Source organism: Vicugna pacos, chromosome 11 (assembly GCF_048564905.1).
Source record: "Vicugna pacos chromosome 11, VicPac4, whole genome shotgun sequence".
NCBI classification, from domain to species: domain Eukaryota; kingdom Metazoa; phylum Chordata; class Mammalia; order Artiodactyla; family Camelidae; genus Vicugna; species Vicugna pacos.
The window spans coordinates 75,045,885-75,061,373 of record NC_132997.1 but is presented as its reverse complement, the minus strand read 5'-3'; the positions used below and the strand labels follow the sequence as shown (position 1 = coordinate 75,061,373).

General features: G+C 35.7%; 1 protein-coding gene across 6 annotated transcripts in view; it reads right to left on the bottom strand.

Annotated features, from left to right (window-relative positions):
* The window catches only part of R3HCC1L (R3H domain and coiled-coil containing 1 like), a 78,058-nt gene that overhangs the window by 16,776 nt on the left and 45,793 nt on the right, over positions 1-15,489 (bottom strand). For 5 of the 6 annotated variants that reach the window (XM_006210543.4, XM_072971727.1, XM_031682755.2 and 2 more), the window contains one exon: positions 7,003-8,816. In XM_006210543.4, the coding sequence (XP_006210605.1) occupies positions 7,003-8,802 (1,800 nt within the window). In that variant the 5' untranslated portion in view covers positions 8,803-8,816. Of the gene's footprint in view, positions 1-7,002; positions 8,817-10,785; positions 10,839-15,489 lie in introns of those variants that run through there. The other variant, XM_072971728.1, reaches the window with a different exon arrangement.

Below are 15,489 nucleotides of genomic sequence, written 5' to 3'. Positions count from 1 at the left end.
TTTACATAACACCTTATATTACAGTTAGACCTGGCTCTTTCTCAAACCTTAACCTGACTACCTAACCACCCATCCAATAAACATTTAATGTATGTTTAACGTACATTAGAAAAAGAATTTGAAAAAAGAATTTTAATAAGTAATAAACTCATACGAGGAAGGTGTTACCCGTGAGTAAACTCTTACTTCACTGCTCTTCTTCACATCTCAAGTAAAGAAATTATACAGACACAAAAAAAGTACCATAGGCAGAAGTTTGCAAAGGCACACAAGGAGTGTACTGAACAGTACAGTGTGGTTACACTGAACAATGTGAGGACTTGAGAGAGTGCTATGGGCTTAATTGTATCCTCCCAAAATTCATGAGTTAAAGCCATAAACCCCAGTACCTTAGAACATGACTGTTCAGAGATAAGGTCTTTAAAGAATTAAGTTAAAATAGGGTAGACATCTGAGTGATGTCTTTTTCTAAGAGGAAATCTGGACACAGACACAGAGGGAAGACCATGTGAAGACAAAGGGAGAAGATGGCCATCTACAAACCAAGGAGAGACGCCTCAGAAGAAACCGACCCTTGCTGACACCTTGATCTTGGACTTCTAGCCTCCAGAATTGTGAGAAAACAAATTTCTGTGGTACTGTGCTCTGGAAGCCTTAGCAAACTAATACAGGGAGTAAGGCTGGAAAGAGAGGCTGGAGTTTCAGTTTCTTCATCAACATTCTGATTCTATAATGCAATTACAAGGGACATGTCATCTTTATCCCTGAATCCCCCCGCTGCACGCATTAGCTTGCATAAACTAGGCATTCAAAAAACACTCGTGGAATTAATAAAATGCACATGCCTCAAGTTAATTACTTTGTCCAAATGCATGCTTATCAGGACTGATTCTACACAGAGAACTCATCAATAAGAATTTGATTTATGTAACATGTAATTTTTAAATGATTCTGGATGGCATTCTGAAATTTGAGGGAAAAAATGACACTTTTTCTCTTTCCCAATAAGCTTTAATTGCTCTGGATATATAAATCATGCAGAAAATCCACTTTAATATATTATAAAAGGAAAACAACAACAACAGAATTTCAAAATAGATCATCTAAACTTCTCATAATGACAAATTCAGGACCTAAATCTGGGAACATTTCATAATTTTTTACAAGCTGCTCTCACAGCCTGGGATGCCTTGTCTGCTCCTGATCTTTCTCCTAAGACCCAGCTTCAATCTTTATCTCCTCTTGAAGCTTTCCCTGTTGACTCTATTTTGATGGTTTCTCCTTTCCCTATACTACTGTATCATAACACTTGGCAGTTGGATATATACCATATTTCATCAATTCTAAGATGAACATTTTCACATGTTAACAGCTCCAATATCAGTATGCATCTTATAACCATGCATATTGTCACTGCTTGCCTGCACATGCCTAAGCACCAAAAGTGCCAGTATCTAAATCTACAGAAAGGGTGGTCAGTAGTGTGGAAGAAAATCTGGGTGTAAGAATAGCTCTCTACATATGTGCAAAGATGGTTTAAGAATCCAGGAACAATGATTTTTCCTTCTTTTATGTATTCTTAAGAAATGCTGTATCATCAAAGTTCTTGATGACAACAAGATAGAAAGTCATCAATATCAACGACTGAGTCAAGAAATCATTAGAAAGAGTTGGACTATAAACATGAAGTTTTAGGAAACCTTAACCAATTTATTTCACCTACATTTTCTTTATGTAAGAAATGATGTGTGATAAAAATTTATGTCTAATTAAGTCTAAAAGAATTCATTCAATATGTATAAAATAAAAATTCCAAAGGGTAAGCATTGTGTGAATGTTTCATTTCTTTTTTTTGTTTATTTATCATCATATTATTTATTTTTTATTTTGGCTGAGGGGTGGGGGAGGTAATCAGGTTTATTTATTTTTGAAGGGGGTACTAGGGATTGAACCCAGGACCTCATGCATGCTAAGCATGCACTTTACCAATTGAGCTACACCCTCTCCCTTAATTTCTTTCTTAGTGATACGTAATGATATATTTCACAATCAGTGGCATTTTCAATTCAATGAAATAGAATATTTCTTTATTTGTTTTTCTATTCATTTCTGAGTGTAAGTCTCATTGGCTCCAGAAGACTATGAACTCCTTAATTATTATCCTTCTCTTTTTATACCTCACATCGCCAATATCAGAGCTGGGCCAGAATAGCTATACAGTCTATTGACTGGCTAAGACATTTAGGTAGAGGCAAAGGCTTACTGTCATGGAAAGAGCCCAAGGTCAGAAACCAGGAGACTCGGATTCTGGTGACAACTCTAACACTAACCTTAGCTAGGTCAGTTAACATCCTTTCTGGGCCTTAATTACCTTACCTATAAAGCAAGAGGACTAGACTATATGATGTTACAGGTCCCTTCCAATGCTAACATTCCACTTTTTAAAAAGATATGTACAGTTCTATTTCTTAGACAGGTTAAAGTTCTAGTTTCTAGTCCTTATCGTTCATGGGCTATGTTATAATCTTAGCTCTGATCCTGGAAGGTAGGAATAAGAACAATTTTTTAGGTAACACAATTAAATATAATGAACCACTTTAGACTATAGTTGTGGCTATAACAAATTAAGATATTGGGGGTATCAGGGGTTACAGGGACATGGACAACAGAGACTGGCCCAGTAGTTGGTGGTATGATGCTACTGCAGTTGCTTCAAATGTCACCATATCTATTTACATACTTGTTTAAAGAATTAACCCATGTAGTCAATTCTCAATTATGTAGGTTAGGTTATTCAAGCCCTTTGTTTCTTTTTTCTCTTCCACTACGTAACTGCTTAACTCACCTTCTACTGAAGAAAACAAATTCAAAAATTTATTATTAACTATAAACCTTGATAAATTAAAAGATTTGGAGAACAGGCTTAAGCTATAAACAACAAAAAGATGTTTTACCCATTTAACTTCCCATTTTTGGCAAATAGGGAAATAACACCTTTTTTTTTTTTAAGTATTTCAAGTCTTTTCAAATTTCTCATGATCTAAGTTCAAATATATCCAAAAAGAGTTCCCTAAAAAGATTATAAAGCTATAGTGTATATAACATACAGCATGTTCTGTAACTTTCAACCCTCTTCTATTCTGCTTTGGGCATTAAGTCCTTTAAAACAGTAGAAGGATAAATTCTGACTTTTAAATTCTAACATTTTATACATCAAGTGTACAAGTAGATAATGTCTTCAGTGGTGTTCCCTACCTGCAAGTAAAATTATCTAATGTATCTAGGGTATGGCTCCACTGACCTTATGAAGAAACCAAGGCCAGGAATGCAACTTTTGACTTCATAAAATGTATAACATGAAATGTGTAGAATGCTATTCAAGGTGCCATCTAAAGACTTCTCTAAGACAGGTTATCAACAACATCTCAATATCTCTGATTATCATCAGTGAGAAAAATCCATGGCCACAGCTTTGGATTAAGGCATAGTAAGAGTCAAAAGTGTGAAACTGAACAAGAAAGCAGAAAAGGAAAAGAACAAAAGGAAATAAGACAAAAAGAAAGCTACAATAACGAGGCATGTACAGTGCCCCACCAATTGGTCAGATGATCCCCTACTGACCCCAGTGCCAGACAACAAATTTGAGAGCTTGAGTTTCCTATAATGAATAGTAATGAATGGTACAGCGAATATCCTGAACCAACACGGAGCTGGCTCCTATTCAGACAGTACAGAAAGGTTAATATGGCAGACTGATGCTGGCATTTTTGGGAAGATGCTATACTCATCCACTAAACAGTGCAAACAGTGTAGTATATTAAAATTATAGTCAAGAGGAAGACTGAGAAAGCAGGGAGACACATCTGGATTTCCTCCTTTTCCCAGCATGACTAGAAAGACTAGATGGAGAGATAACATTGTACAAATGTGAATAGGAACACTCAAAATGAAGATGATTTGGGAATGAATGGCATTCCTGTTTCTCTTTTCCATAGTTCTACATTGTTAGTACCTTCTAGAACAAAAAGAAACTCCTACCTAAATATTTACCCCTATCCAAAAACACTAATCAAGGCCAGAAATGGCCAGTGAAGGGACCAGATGCAAGGGTCTATCAACATCAGTATTATGTTGCTGGTATCTTCCTAATTCTTGTACCAATAGATTTGCTGATCAGTACAGGAGGCAGCAAGAGAAGTTTTATCTAGACAACAGTAATTCCTGTTCTTATACCAAGATCTCACAAGGTTAAAAGAAGTCACGTCAACACCGTTTCTTTATCAATTATCAACTTCAATCTTTGGGGACCCCACACCACAGCTTTAGGAGAGTGTGTGATCTTTGGAAACTCATCAAGAGTTGCAGTTTCGGGAGCTCAACAATGACCTACCTATGTTCTCTACTCCTCTCTCCGGCAGTTTCAGATGTTCAAATGTTGCAGGAAACTGCTTCACATGCCAGTGGCTACCACACCTTCCTCTAAAGCATGCCTCCCTGCCTATCAGAAGTATTAGGCATACCTCCATGGCTAGGCATTGTCAACAAAGAAACAGGCCAGCTGGGAAAAGAGCCAAAAATCTTTGGTTGGAAAGTTTTCAAGGTAGGCAGACACTCTGTTGAGCCTTTAATAAAATACGTTTGAAACAATATAAATAATAAATTAGGAGTAATAGTCACCAAAGAGCTATTAATGTTATTGGATTTGTGACATCTTTTAATAATACTATCATTATTACATTTTCAAAAACCCAAAGCACAGGAGACCATACTTTGGAGTTGGATTCACTACCTTCACTCTCAGTTCAACTCCTTCTTTCTTGCTCTCATCCGTCCTCATGCCTCAACATAGACCCCACTCCTTACCAAGCACCTCCAATGATAATGAAACACAACATCCAGGCACTGGCTGTCTTCAGCTTAAAACACTATCTACTCCATTTTCCTGCCGTTCCCAGCTTTAGGTCATGCTACTGTTCTCTTTGGCTATATTACTATGCTCCTCAAAAGACTTAGTTGCCTAAATTCTTTTGCACCTATTCTAAACGATGTTAAGATCTGAAAAACAGAGTTGCACACCTGAACCTCCCTTCCTGAATATAGAAGCCATAGCCCATAAGCTACCACACAGAATTCAAGTTCCAGCAGCAATGATGTTCTGAAAGCCCCTGGAGGCCACCCCAAAAAGGCAGAGAGCAACCCTGCCCTACTGCCTACATCCATTCAATAAATATTTATTGAGTTCTATAATGTATAAAAGGCTCTGTATCCCATGCCCTTCTTTCGTAGGAAGCAGTTCGTTCTCTCATGAACACACCTGTGCTCTCCAACCCCCCGCAGGCAGTCCCTCTGCCAACTCCTGCAAACACCGTTTTCTTCTTTAGACTAAGACCTTCTCCCAATGCTTGGATTCTTACTAACTTCTCTATATTCACCTAACTTCCCATATTATTAGTATGTCTTAACCTTATTTGGGTCTAAAACCTCTGCTGAATGGTGTTTTTCTCCACAACTATAGACTGACAGCCATCTCTAGTTACCATACTCACATTCTGATACACATTTAAGTTTGTGTATTGCCTTTGAACAGTGGTTCTCACTTTATGTGCATCAGAACCACTTGAAAAACTTGTAAACATACAGATTGCTGGGCTAAAGAGTTTGTATTTCCAGCAAGTTCCCAGGTGATGCTCATGCTGCTGGCCCAGGGACCATACTTCGGAAATCATTACCTTTGAGAATCTGATGAAAGTTATTAAAAATTGCACATATGTATAAAATTTTGCAATCTCAAGGGGTTTGTGGATGTTAATTTGGAGATACTTTCTTGCTCTGTATTTCTTTCTAAGGAATGTTTAAGACCTATTATTTCCTGATTTGATCATAAGAAGTACTAACTGTGGTACAAACGTGTGTGCAAACACCTCCTAAGAGTAAGGAGGAATTAATTGCTTGGTACTGGAAAGTCAGTTCTGCCCAATGGTCTGCCCTCTTTAGTCTCACGTGTCTCTTCTATACATGCTTGTGACCATTTTTCTGTACTTCTGGTTCAATTCTCAGAAACAAAAGACTCATCATTTAAAGACTCTTTAGAATCACTCAAACAAAACTACTTCATAAGTGAGGAAGTGGTCTGGTTGAAAGAACATAAACATTGGATTGAGACAAAAGTAGACTGAAATTCTGGTTGTACCTTTCCTAAAGATATAACCATTAACTTTCAATTTCCTCATTTACAAAACTGGAGATTTTACAGGAAATCATTTTTTCCCCTTTTAGGCAAAGATTATATGAATTCACTTATTATAAAGAATAAAAGGGGGAATGATTCTACTATTTAAAACCAACGATTCTTATTTATGGTATGGAATTTAAATGCTGGATAGAGAGAGAATGTCTAAATTAAGAAAATCTAAAAAGTAAACTAAGTTCTAAGATGCCTTCAAACCCAACACTTTGTACTTATGAACTCTAACTGGCCAGCATATTTCTGTACTTAACAATAATCTATTCTTCAACTCAGCATATACTCCTTAAATAATCATACCTTCCTTTATTCTACCTTCCCCCCTTATTTCCTTCCCTCTATAATATATAACATTCCAACATCTGCTGGAAAAATAAGATAAATATATGAGTAATAATAATTTATTTTCCTTCCCTCAAGTAGGCTGGTATAAAATACATCTTGTCAACACAGAAAAGCCCTTTGGAAGAAGTTTCCCTCTGTATTTTCTCTATAGATAGACAAAATCTATTAAATTCACCTTTAAGCTCTCTCAGGATTTGGCTGTTATAGATATAGATCAATACTATGTTTTATTTTTTAAAGATCTATCAGATAGTCTTTTCTCAATCTATAATCCTATTAGTTTGTTGCAATCTCTTACCCTGAATATAGTATGAGTGAATATACATAAATGTCTATCAAAATTACTCCCCCAAACCCCAGGTTCTATGAATCTATAAATTATCTAAGCATCAAGCAATTCCTAGTAAACATACCTCCTGTAGAAGACGTGGATCCAGGCAGTCACCATCATCATTAAACATAGACTCCCAGCTCTCCTCAGTAGCGGTACTTCCCTCTTCGTGAGAAGTTTCAACTATTTTTGGTTCCAGGGATGTTTCCATAGACACTGATTCTGTATCAGGAAAGGATACACCAAATTCTATATTCTCTGAATCATCTTCCTCTTCTGTTTTGAACTCTTCAGCAGTTTTTAGTTCATGCAATGCCTCCAATATATCACCAGTACTATCTAGATCACTGCCCAAGGCACCGTCTGAGAGTACTTTTGTCCCATTTAACATACTTTGTTCAGAGTCCAAAAAAGTGTTACAATAACTACCAGCAATCTTCTTTAAAGGTAAGGAGGAAGCACAATCTGACAAGCTCTCTATCGACTTTCCTGTTGACTCTGTGAAACCAGATGAAATACTCTCAGCATAAATATCTGAGCAAGCAGTCAGGCTGCTAGAATCTTCAGTGTCATTTTCACTTTTAACTACATGAAGAGGGGCTGTATCTGCACTCATTTCTAAATAGTTTGAGAAAACACTTGTGTCACTACAGGCCTCGTCAGCTACTCTAACTGCAACTACACAAGGGCTGCCTACAGTTACTTGATCAGATATGGTATCTGTAATGTCCATCATACATACCTTACTGGTAATGTCATCTACACTCTTAGACCCATCATCTGAATATGTTTCATGAGCAAGGACAGCTGTATCAGAAGGTTCATGCTTCACAAATAACTCATCAGCAGTGCTGTCATTCTCCTCATACTCTCTAATCACTGTTGGATCAAAACTGCCATCTGCGCTCCCTGATTTGCTGACTACAGTCATCTGATGAGAAATGTGACCCAGAGTCTTGGGAATGGAATCTATACCTTTCTGACCCAAGATGAAATCTGAACTGTTGCCTCTATCAGCAACATTCTCAGCTTCAAAGTCTATACAAGTTTGACCAGTGATACCATCTGAACTTCCAGGAACAGAATCAGTGGGGATGCCTCCATTGCTGAGCTTCAACATACCACCTGATGTTTGGATGCCATGTGCAATTCTAGAATCAGAGCTTAGTTCTACTGGTGCAGTCATACTCTGAGGTTTCAACACAGTACTAAAAACTCCAGGAAACTGGGATAGTATCCCCACAACCTCAGCATCAGTTCCAATTCTGCTTTCCAAATCTCTGTCTTCAGATGTTTCCCCACTTAGTTCGTGCCTATTGAAATCACAGAATTCCATGTTTTGGAATGGTTTGTTTAGAACCTGAGCCTTGCTGATTTCTGAACAAGACTGAGATAAAAGCAACGCCTCATGTCCTGTCACGTCTGTGGTTTCAATCTCCAAACACTCCACCTTCTTTGGTTTAAAATGTCTTTGTAAAGGTACACGAGGTATAATCCCAGGATTTGGAACTCTTTGCTGATGTCCTTGGGATAATACGTCTTTGGATTCTGTGGTTCTCTTAGATGGGCAAACTCCATCTTTATTTCCTTCTTGAAGGCATGTGTCTTTTTTCAATTTTGTTGAAGATTTCTTTCCTTCCCTACGATTGTGCTCCTTTTTATCAGGATTAATACTTAGTCTTTGAACACCAGGTTTGTCTCTAAAGATCTCCTTTTGGGAGAGAGATTCTTTTTGTTCTTTCACCACGGACTTATGTGGATCACAGCTTTTTCCCTCATCACCTGATTTGAGCAGTACTACACCCCTTCGAGCTTTGGGTACATAAAGCGCCATGTCAGGTCTTCTGACTCGAGCTCTGCATCTCTCTGCTTCTTGCTGCATGGCACCACCTCAATCTGCAAGAAAAGAGAGTGATTCAATTACCAAATACTAATTACAATGTATTGAACCAAGAGATTTTTTAAAGACTAGGTAGAGGGCCTACTAATCCATCTATAAAAACCCTCAAGTTAAAAGAAAGTAAACCCTGCCATAAAATAATTAATGCAATTAGGTAAGCAGCTAAGGAAAGTAAATTCCAAAATAACTCAAGAGCCCATGAATTTTATCCATATAGCCACTTTCCTCTACCTCCCAAGTCCTCTCTACTTTTTTAACAACTAGCCTTATCTTCAACTGAAATAAAACGAATTATTAGAAAAGTGACTGCAAGCGATCAGGTACTCATAAAACACAGGAGCTCAGATTTTATATTGAAGAATATATTCAAGGAGGACCTCCAGAAGTACATTTGTTTAACATAAATATATATACATAAATAAGATTTTTTAAAGTAACGTATGAATGGAAGTAACTTGAATGTAGGCTAGAAAATGAGACAACTAGTCAGGGACTGCTTTCTAGAAGACATTACTTGTGAACTACGATTTTTTAGGAAAGAAATAGGTAGTGGGAAAGAGAAAGTCATCATTCTACAAACACTATTTAATCAAGTGACCTACTATAAATTTGTCTTCCTTCTGGTAGCAATAAAATTAGTCTGGGTAGGTTAGGGTAGAGGAAGGTGGAAGCCAAGGAATAGGATGAGACAACTTGCTGGTAACTTTCTGACAACCTCTACGATGGCTGGTCAATGGAACTTAAAAAGGAGAAAAAAGCTAACAAAGATAAAAACCTTTATCTACTGTCTACAAAATACAGGGAAATGTACTAGACAATTTCACACTGAGTTATTCTTTTAATCTTCAGAATAATACTGTGAAGTAGATACTAGTTTGTCCAGGGCAAAGAGAATAAGGAGGTCCTACACATAGCAAAGAAACACCCATATATGCTCAGACGCACCCACTGTTAATATTACACCACACACCTTTCAAAGGAAAAAGATAGTAAGAGGGAAAGGCTAACAAATTCTGTTCATTCTACTCTCCAGATCTCTAAAATTTCACCTGACCAGAATACTTCCTCAGTGAAGAAGCTCCATTTTCATGGCATAGGCTATTTTTCTTTTCAGCCCAGGTATATACCATAGCCCTGATCATCAAGTGTCCCCAGTGATGCACTTGTCCCTTTTCTCTTTGGAAGCCTTGATTATTATCGAGCATACCATTCTTCATGGATTTTCTTTCTATCTTTCTATTTGTGGAAGAATATGACTTCACATTTAGCCATGCCAGGATCCTTTAAAAATGCCTACTTTTCAAAGATAGAACTTTAGTAAAGCATATTTCATTGGAGGGGGAGTCGCATACATAGTGTATCTTGATCTCAGTTAGCATCTGACACAATACATCATGATGCACTCTAAGATGGTAAAGTATGGCTACTAAGAACTGGTAGGTGGACTTACCAAAAGTAATGATATTGGGTAGAAGTGAATTTACAGAGGGTTATTTAAAGGAGAACTGTGTCCCCATAGCCCTTTAAAATTCAACATTTTAAACAATAATTTGGACGTAAACAATAAACATTGAGCATTTATCAAATCTGCATCTGACACAAAATTGAAAGGATTAAATACCAAAAATGATGAAATTACAATGTAATTCATTTCTATAATCTGGAATGCTGTGCTGAAAGCAATATGAAGATCAAGAACGAATAAATACAAAGATCCGCTTTGGGTTAAAAAAAAAGAAACAACATAGATGAAAATGTATAATCTGCACACAGTCCAAAAAAAAAAGATCTAAAGGCTTTTATTTCATCTACAAAGTCAATAAAAGCCAAAAGCTGATGATGTGGATGTTAACAAAGGCAACACAATCTTAGATTACAGAGTCTACAAAATATACCACACAAGGTATGGTTAAAGGAACTAAAGGAACTTGCCCAAAAAGGTCTAAATGGAAACATCCCAGATACCTTTATACCTGAAGGGCTGGTTGCTCTACAGGGTGGGTTACTTCTGTATCTCTCCAGAAGTCAGTTACCAGAACCAACGGGTAAAAACTAAAGGAAAACAAAGTTTAGCTCAATATAAAAAAGAACTCTACTTCTAGAGTTCTGCAATGTTCTTATCAGGTAAATGAGCTTTGTCTCTAGAATAATTTAAATACAGTCTAGATTGACGGACTGATATACTGGAGAAATGACTTCCATTTGTAATGTAGATTGGTCTGTATTAATTTTAAGTGTTCTTCAAACTCTAATTCTGATTCTGTTTGTCATCCACAATAGACATATATCAAAGGGTTCAAATTTAAAATTATTTTGTGCTACAATGATTTTTAAAACTCAACCTTTCTTTTTTTCTAATATCCACATGTTATCATGATGTGATTTCAAAAGCTGAATAACAGTAAAATAAATTTACATTACCATATATTTCCTATCAAAACAGTGAATTCAATTATGTCATGACCAGCACTGTGCTGGTAAATGTTTAGCAACCAGCTTCCCAAGTGTAGTTTGTAGTACTGGTTAATATTTTTATTTACAACAATGATGTCACCAATGTGAGTAACTTCTTTGCTCAAGTGGATAATCATTTTTGAATGAAAGAATATATACTATATCCTCCAATATTTTTTAGCTTTCCACAATGTAATAGCTAAAGACATGGCCCTTCTTAAAGTCTGCATTAGTGTTCTCCATCACTTTAAGTCTTAACAATCAGTAAGCAATAAGTCAAACCCTGATTTATGGCATTTGCTGATCTCTGTGATGTAAATATTCCTACCATGGTTAATTTCAAGCTACCAGTGAGTTATCACTAAACAGGATTGAGAAAAGATACACAGTAGTATACTAGTGATACAGTATTTTAACCATAAAGGAGACTATACATAAATAACTTCAAGAGCACAGATCATAGTAAAATGTAGTAAAATAATTAGGAAGTGATGAATTTAAAATATTTATTTTTATAAGTATCATTTATTTAATAATGAGCTATATAATTTAATTTTTAATAATGGGTATGTTTAATAATCAGTTTGCAAAATTCCTAAACTCTTAAGTCAGCTCTTACACTAGTAGGAAATGCTCCAATACACTACAACCCATTGTGACAGTTCTTCCATAACTCATAGCGACACACGAAAGAGGAGCATAACCATCCTGTGGACTTTTAAGACAATGATAATTTAATTTAAAGCCTTGTGTTTTAATGAATTTCTTTTGCAACTATAAGCATGAAAGGCCTTTAACACTGGAAAAAGGATGCCTATCATAGGCAATTTTTAAAATGTATCTTGGATTAAAAATTTCCCTCCCAGGAGTTACTAATAGCACTTGATATTTTCCTTCTCTTTCAATACAGTTTTAACTTTTTCATAATGTTCTAAGTGCTTTTATCAGTCCAATTTTAAGTGGAAGAGAGATTCAGTTATTTGGGGTATATTTTGCAGCTAATTTATCCTGGAATGGCCATCAGAATGCAATTCTATTCAAAATTAGATTTTTCTAATGGGGGTAAAAATTCAAATTCCTTTACAACATTGGGCAGTTAACTGCAAATATACTCCCTTAAAATATTTTAGGCCAAATCATTTTTTTCTATACTATACTTTTGAACACTGTGATCATAAATGAGCACCTGTCCAACTGCTTCTACAATTTCAAATTCAAATTTGAGTGAAAATATTAATAACTTCCTTGAAGTATCTCTCTGACCCATCTTCATGAGTGAATGAACAGCACAAAACAAATCAAGCTTTTAGATTTTCATAACAGAGTGTCAATGCTGTTTGTCTACATTTGGTATCTAAAATATATGGATCCTTGTTCAATCAACAATTCAGCATACTGGCACTTAAGGTACTCACTGGATAATTCAACCATGAATTAATCCAATCCAGTATTTACCAAAGGTTCACGTGAGACATCAGATATTAGAGAGGAACTGCTGAATGGATATGGTAACTACTCATTCTTCTAAAAACAAATTCTCTAAGCTTTATCACTTTGTTAGCTCTTTATATCATAAATAAACCATACATTTTGTCCTAACTTTTTATTTGGAAATAATTTCAAATTTAAAAATAAGTTACAATCCTTGACCTACATTTATCTACTATGTTAACATTTTACCCCATTTGCTTTATACTTTGCAATCATGTCTGTGTTCCCTCTCTCCTCTCTCTTTCTCTCTCTCCACACACACACAATTCTTTTTCTGAACCTCTTGAGGGCAAATTACAGACATCACGGCCCTTAATCCCTAAATACTTTACAGCATACATCCAGGAGATAGGCATATTCTCTTACATAATTATAACAGTTACCAATGTCAGTAAATTTAACATTGACACTTTTATCAAATCTAACATAAGTATTACAGATTTGTCAGCTGACCCAGTAATGTACTTCACAGCACATTTCCCTCTCCAATACTGGATCTAGTTTAGAAACAGGTCATACATTTGTTTTATCATGTCTCTTTAGCCTCCTATATTCTAGAACGTTTCCACAGCCTTTCATTGTCTTTTATAACAATGACATTTTGAAAGACTAACTCTCCCTCCCACCCATTTTTTAACAGAACATCCCTCACTTAAGATTTAATCTGATGTTTCCTCATGATTGGACTGAAGTGATACATTTTCAGTAAGAACAGTACATAGGTGGTCATGTGTCCTTTTTAGGGCACATGATTTCTATCTGTCCTTCCATTGTGATCTTAACTTTGATCATCACGTCAAGGTATTATCTAATTTCTCTGCTGTGTAGTTACTGTGTATTCTCTCCCTTGCAACGACTAAGCAATCTGTGGAGCAACACTTTAAAAGCACACAAATATTCTGCTCCTCATAAAAATTTCCTCCTAGATTGCATCCACTAATGATTCTAATCTGATGCAATCTGTATTATGCTGGCTGCAAAATGATGATTTTCCAGCTCTGCAAGTCCTTTCACATTTACTGTCAATCTTTGGCATTTTCAGTCAATCCTTGGCATTTTCTGAGAGCAAAATTAAACTGTGTGATAGCTCACCACAGAAGCTAAGATTCTCAGCTTTCATAGTTGGTCAATACAGGAAACATCTACCTGAAAAACACTTTCTAACTTTTGCAAATCAAAGTTGAAAGCAACTATCATCTTATCCAATGTCCCATTTATAAAAAGAAGGGGAAAAAAGCACTTCTCTCAAAGTTATATGGTCCCTGTAATAGACATAGAATAATGAGTCTCTTTCCACTCTTTTCCAGAGAACATAGAATTAAGTTTAGTGTTCAAACACAATGATTAATTCATCCTAGATATCTGGTAATATTTACTTCACCCTTTTAAAGCCATCTCAAATTCCTTTGGGAAAGAGGCAAGGCACAATCAATTCACATATGTTAATAAACAGAAATGTGAAGGCACAGGACAAAAACATTTTTTGAAGAAAATATTTACACAATGTATTTATTTCATATCAATTTTCCACTTAGATTTGTCTGAACTATGCAATATTCCTTAGAATAATGAAACGTCTCAAATGAAGTATATCTTGAGCTCTGATCCTGACATTCCCCTTCAAGCACTTTCCAAACACTGTGCAATAGGAAAACATTTATGTAAAGCATATATTAAAGTCCCAGTGCAAATATCCTGAATGCAAGATTCAACAGTTAGATTTTCAATTCAACGTGACAGTCAAAGCACACAAGTATATTGTCACCCCAACTGCCAAAAGGATCCATGTCTATATAACAAATGTAGCCCTCCAAATCAATGGAAAAATATGGAACATACAATGTCAGTACAACTGTCTGGCTTGCCAATACTTTACTGAGGGTTTTGCATGCATATTAAAGCAAGATCAGCCTACGATATTCCTTCCTAGTATTGAGAATTACAAAACTGGGTTACCAAAATTACTATAAGACACATTATATAAGCTAAAGATTCATGTTTAAGGCTGGTATACATAAAGATTTATATATAAGATTCCTCAAATTTTTGGTTGAAATCATCTGTAGCATTGCCTGGGAATGGTTAATTTTTGGTGAGGATGTTTTTAAAGTGAGTTTCTTCAATGTTAAAGATCTATTGAAGTTTTTCTTTTCTCTTGAGTCAGTTGGGCAAATATATTTCTCTAGAAAATTTGCCTTTTGATCCAACTTCTTTAATGTATTTGATATAAAAGTTGCTCACAGTACTTTCCTGTTATTAAACATCTTGGCTACAGTTGTCATTACGTCTTTCTTCTTTCTTTGTTATTAATATTGTTTATTTCTGCTTGCTTTCTTTTTTCCTGCCAATACCTATGAATCCTTCAAAAGACCAGTTTTTGGTTTGATAGATCTTCTCTACTTTTTATTTTTCTGTCTCATTAATTTCTGCTCTCATCTTTTTATTATTATCTTCCTTCAATTTTCTTCAGGATTATTCTATTTTTCTTTGATTAACTTCTTGACTTGATGACTGAATTAGCTATATTCCAAAGTTTTTTGTTGTTGCCATCTTTACTTCCGTATTAAAAATTTTTCAAACCTTTATAAAAAGAGAAAAGATTATAATGAACTCCCCAATATCCATCAGTCAGCTTCAAATCATCCCCCCGCCCCCGCACTGGATTATTTTTAAGCAAGTCTCAAATATATTTCATTTCATCCTTAAATACCTCAGTATATATCT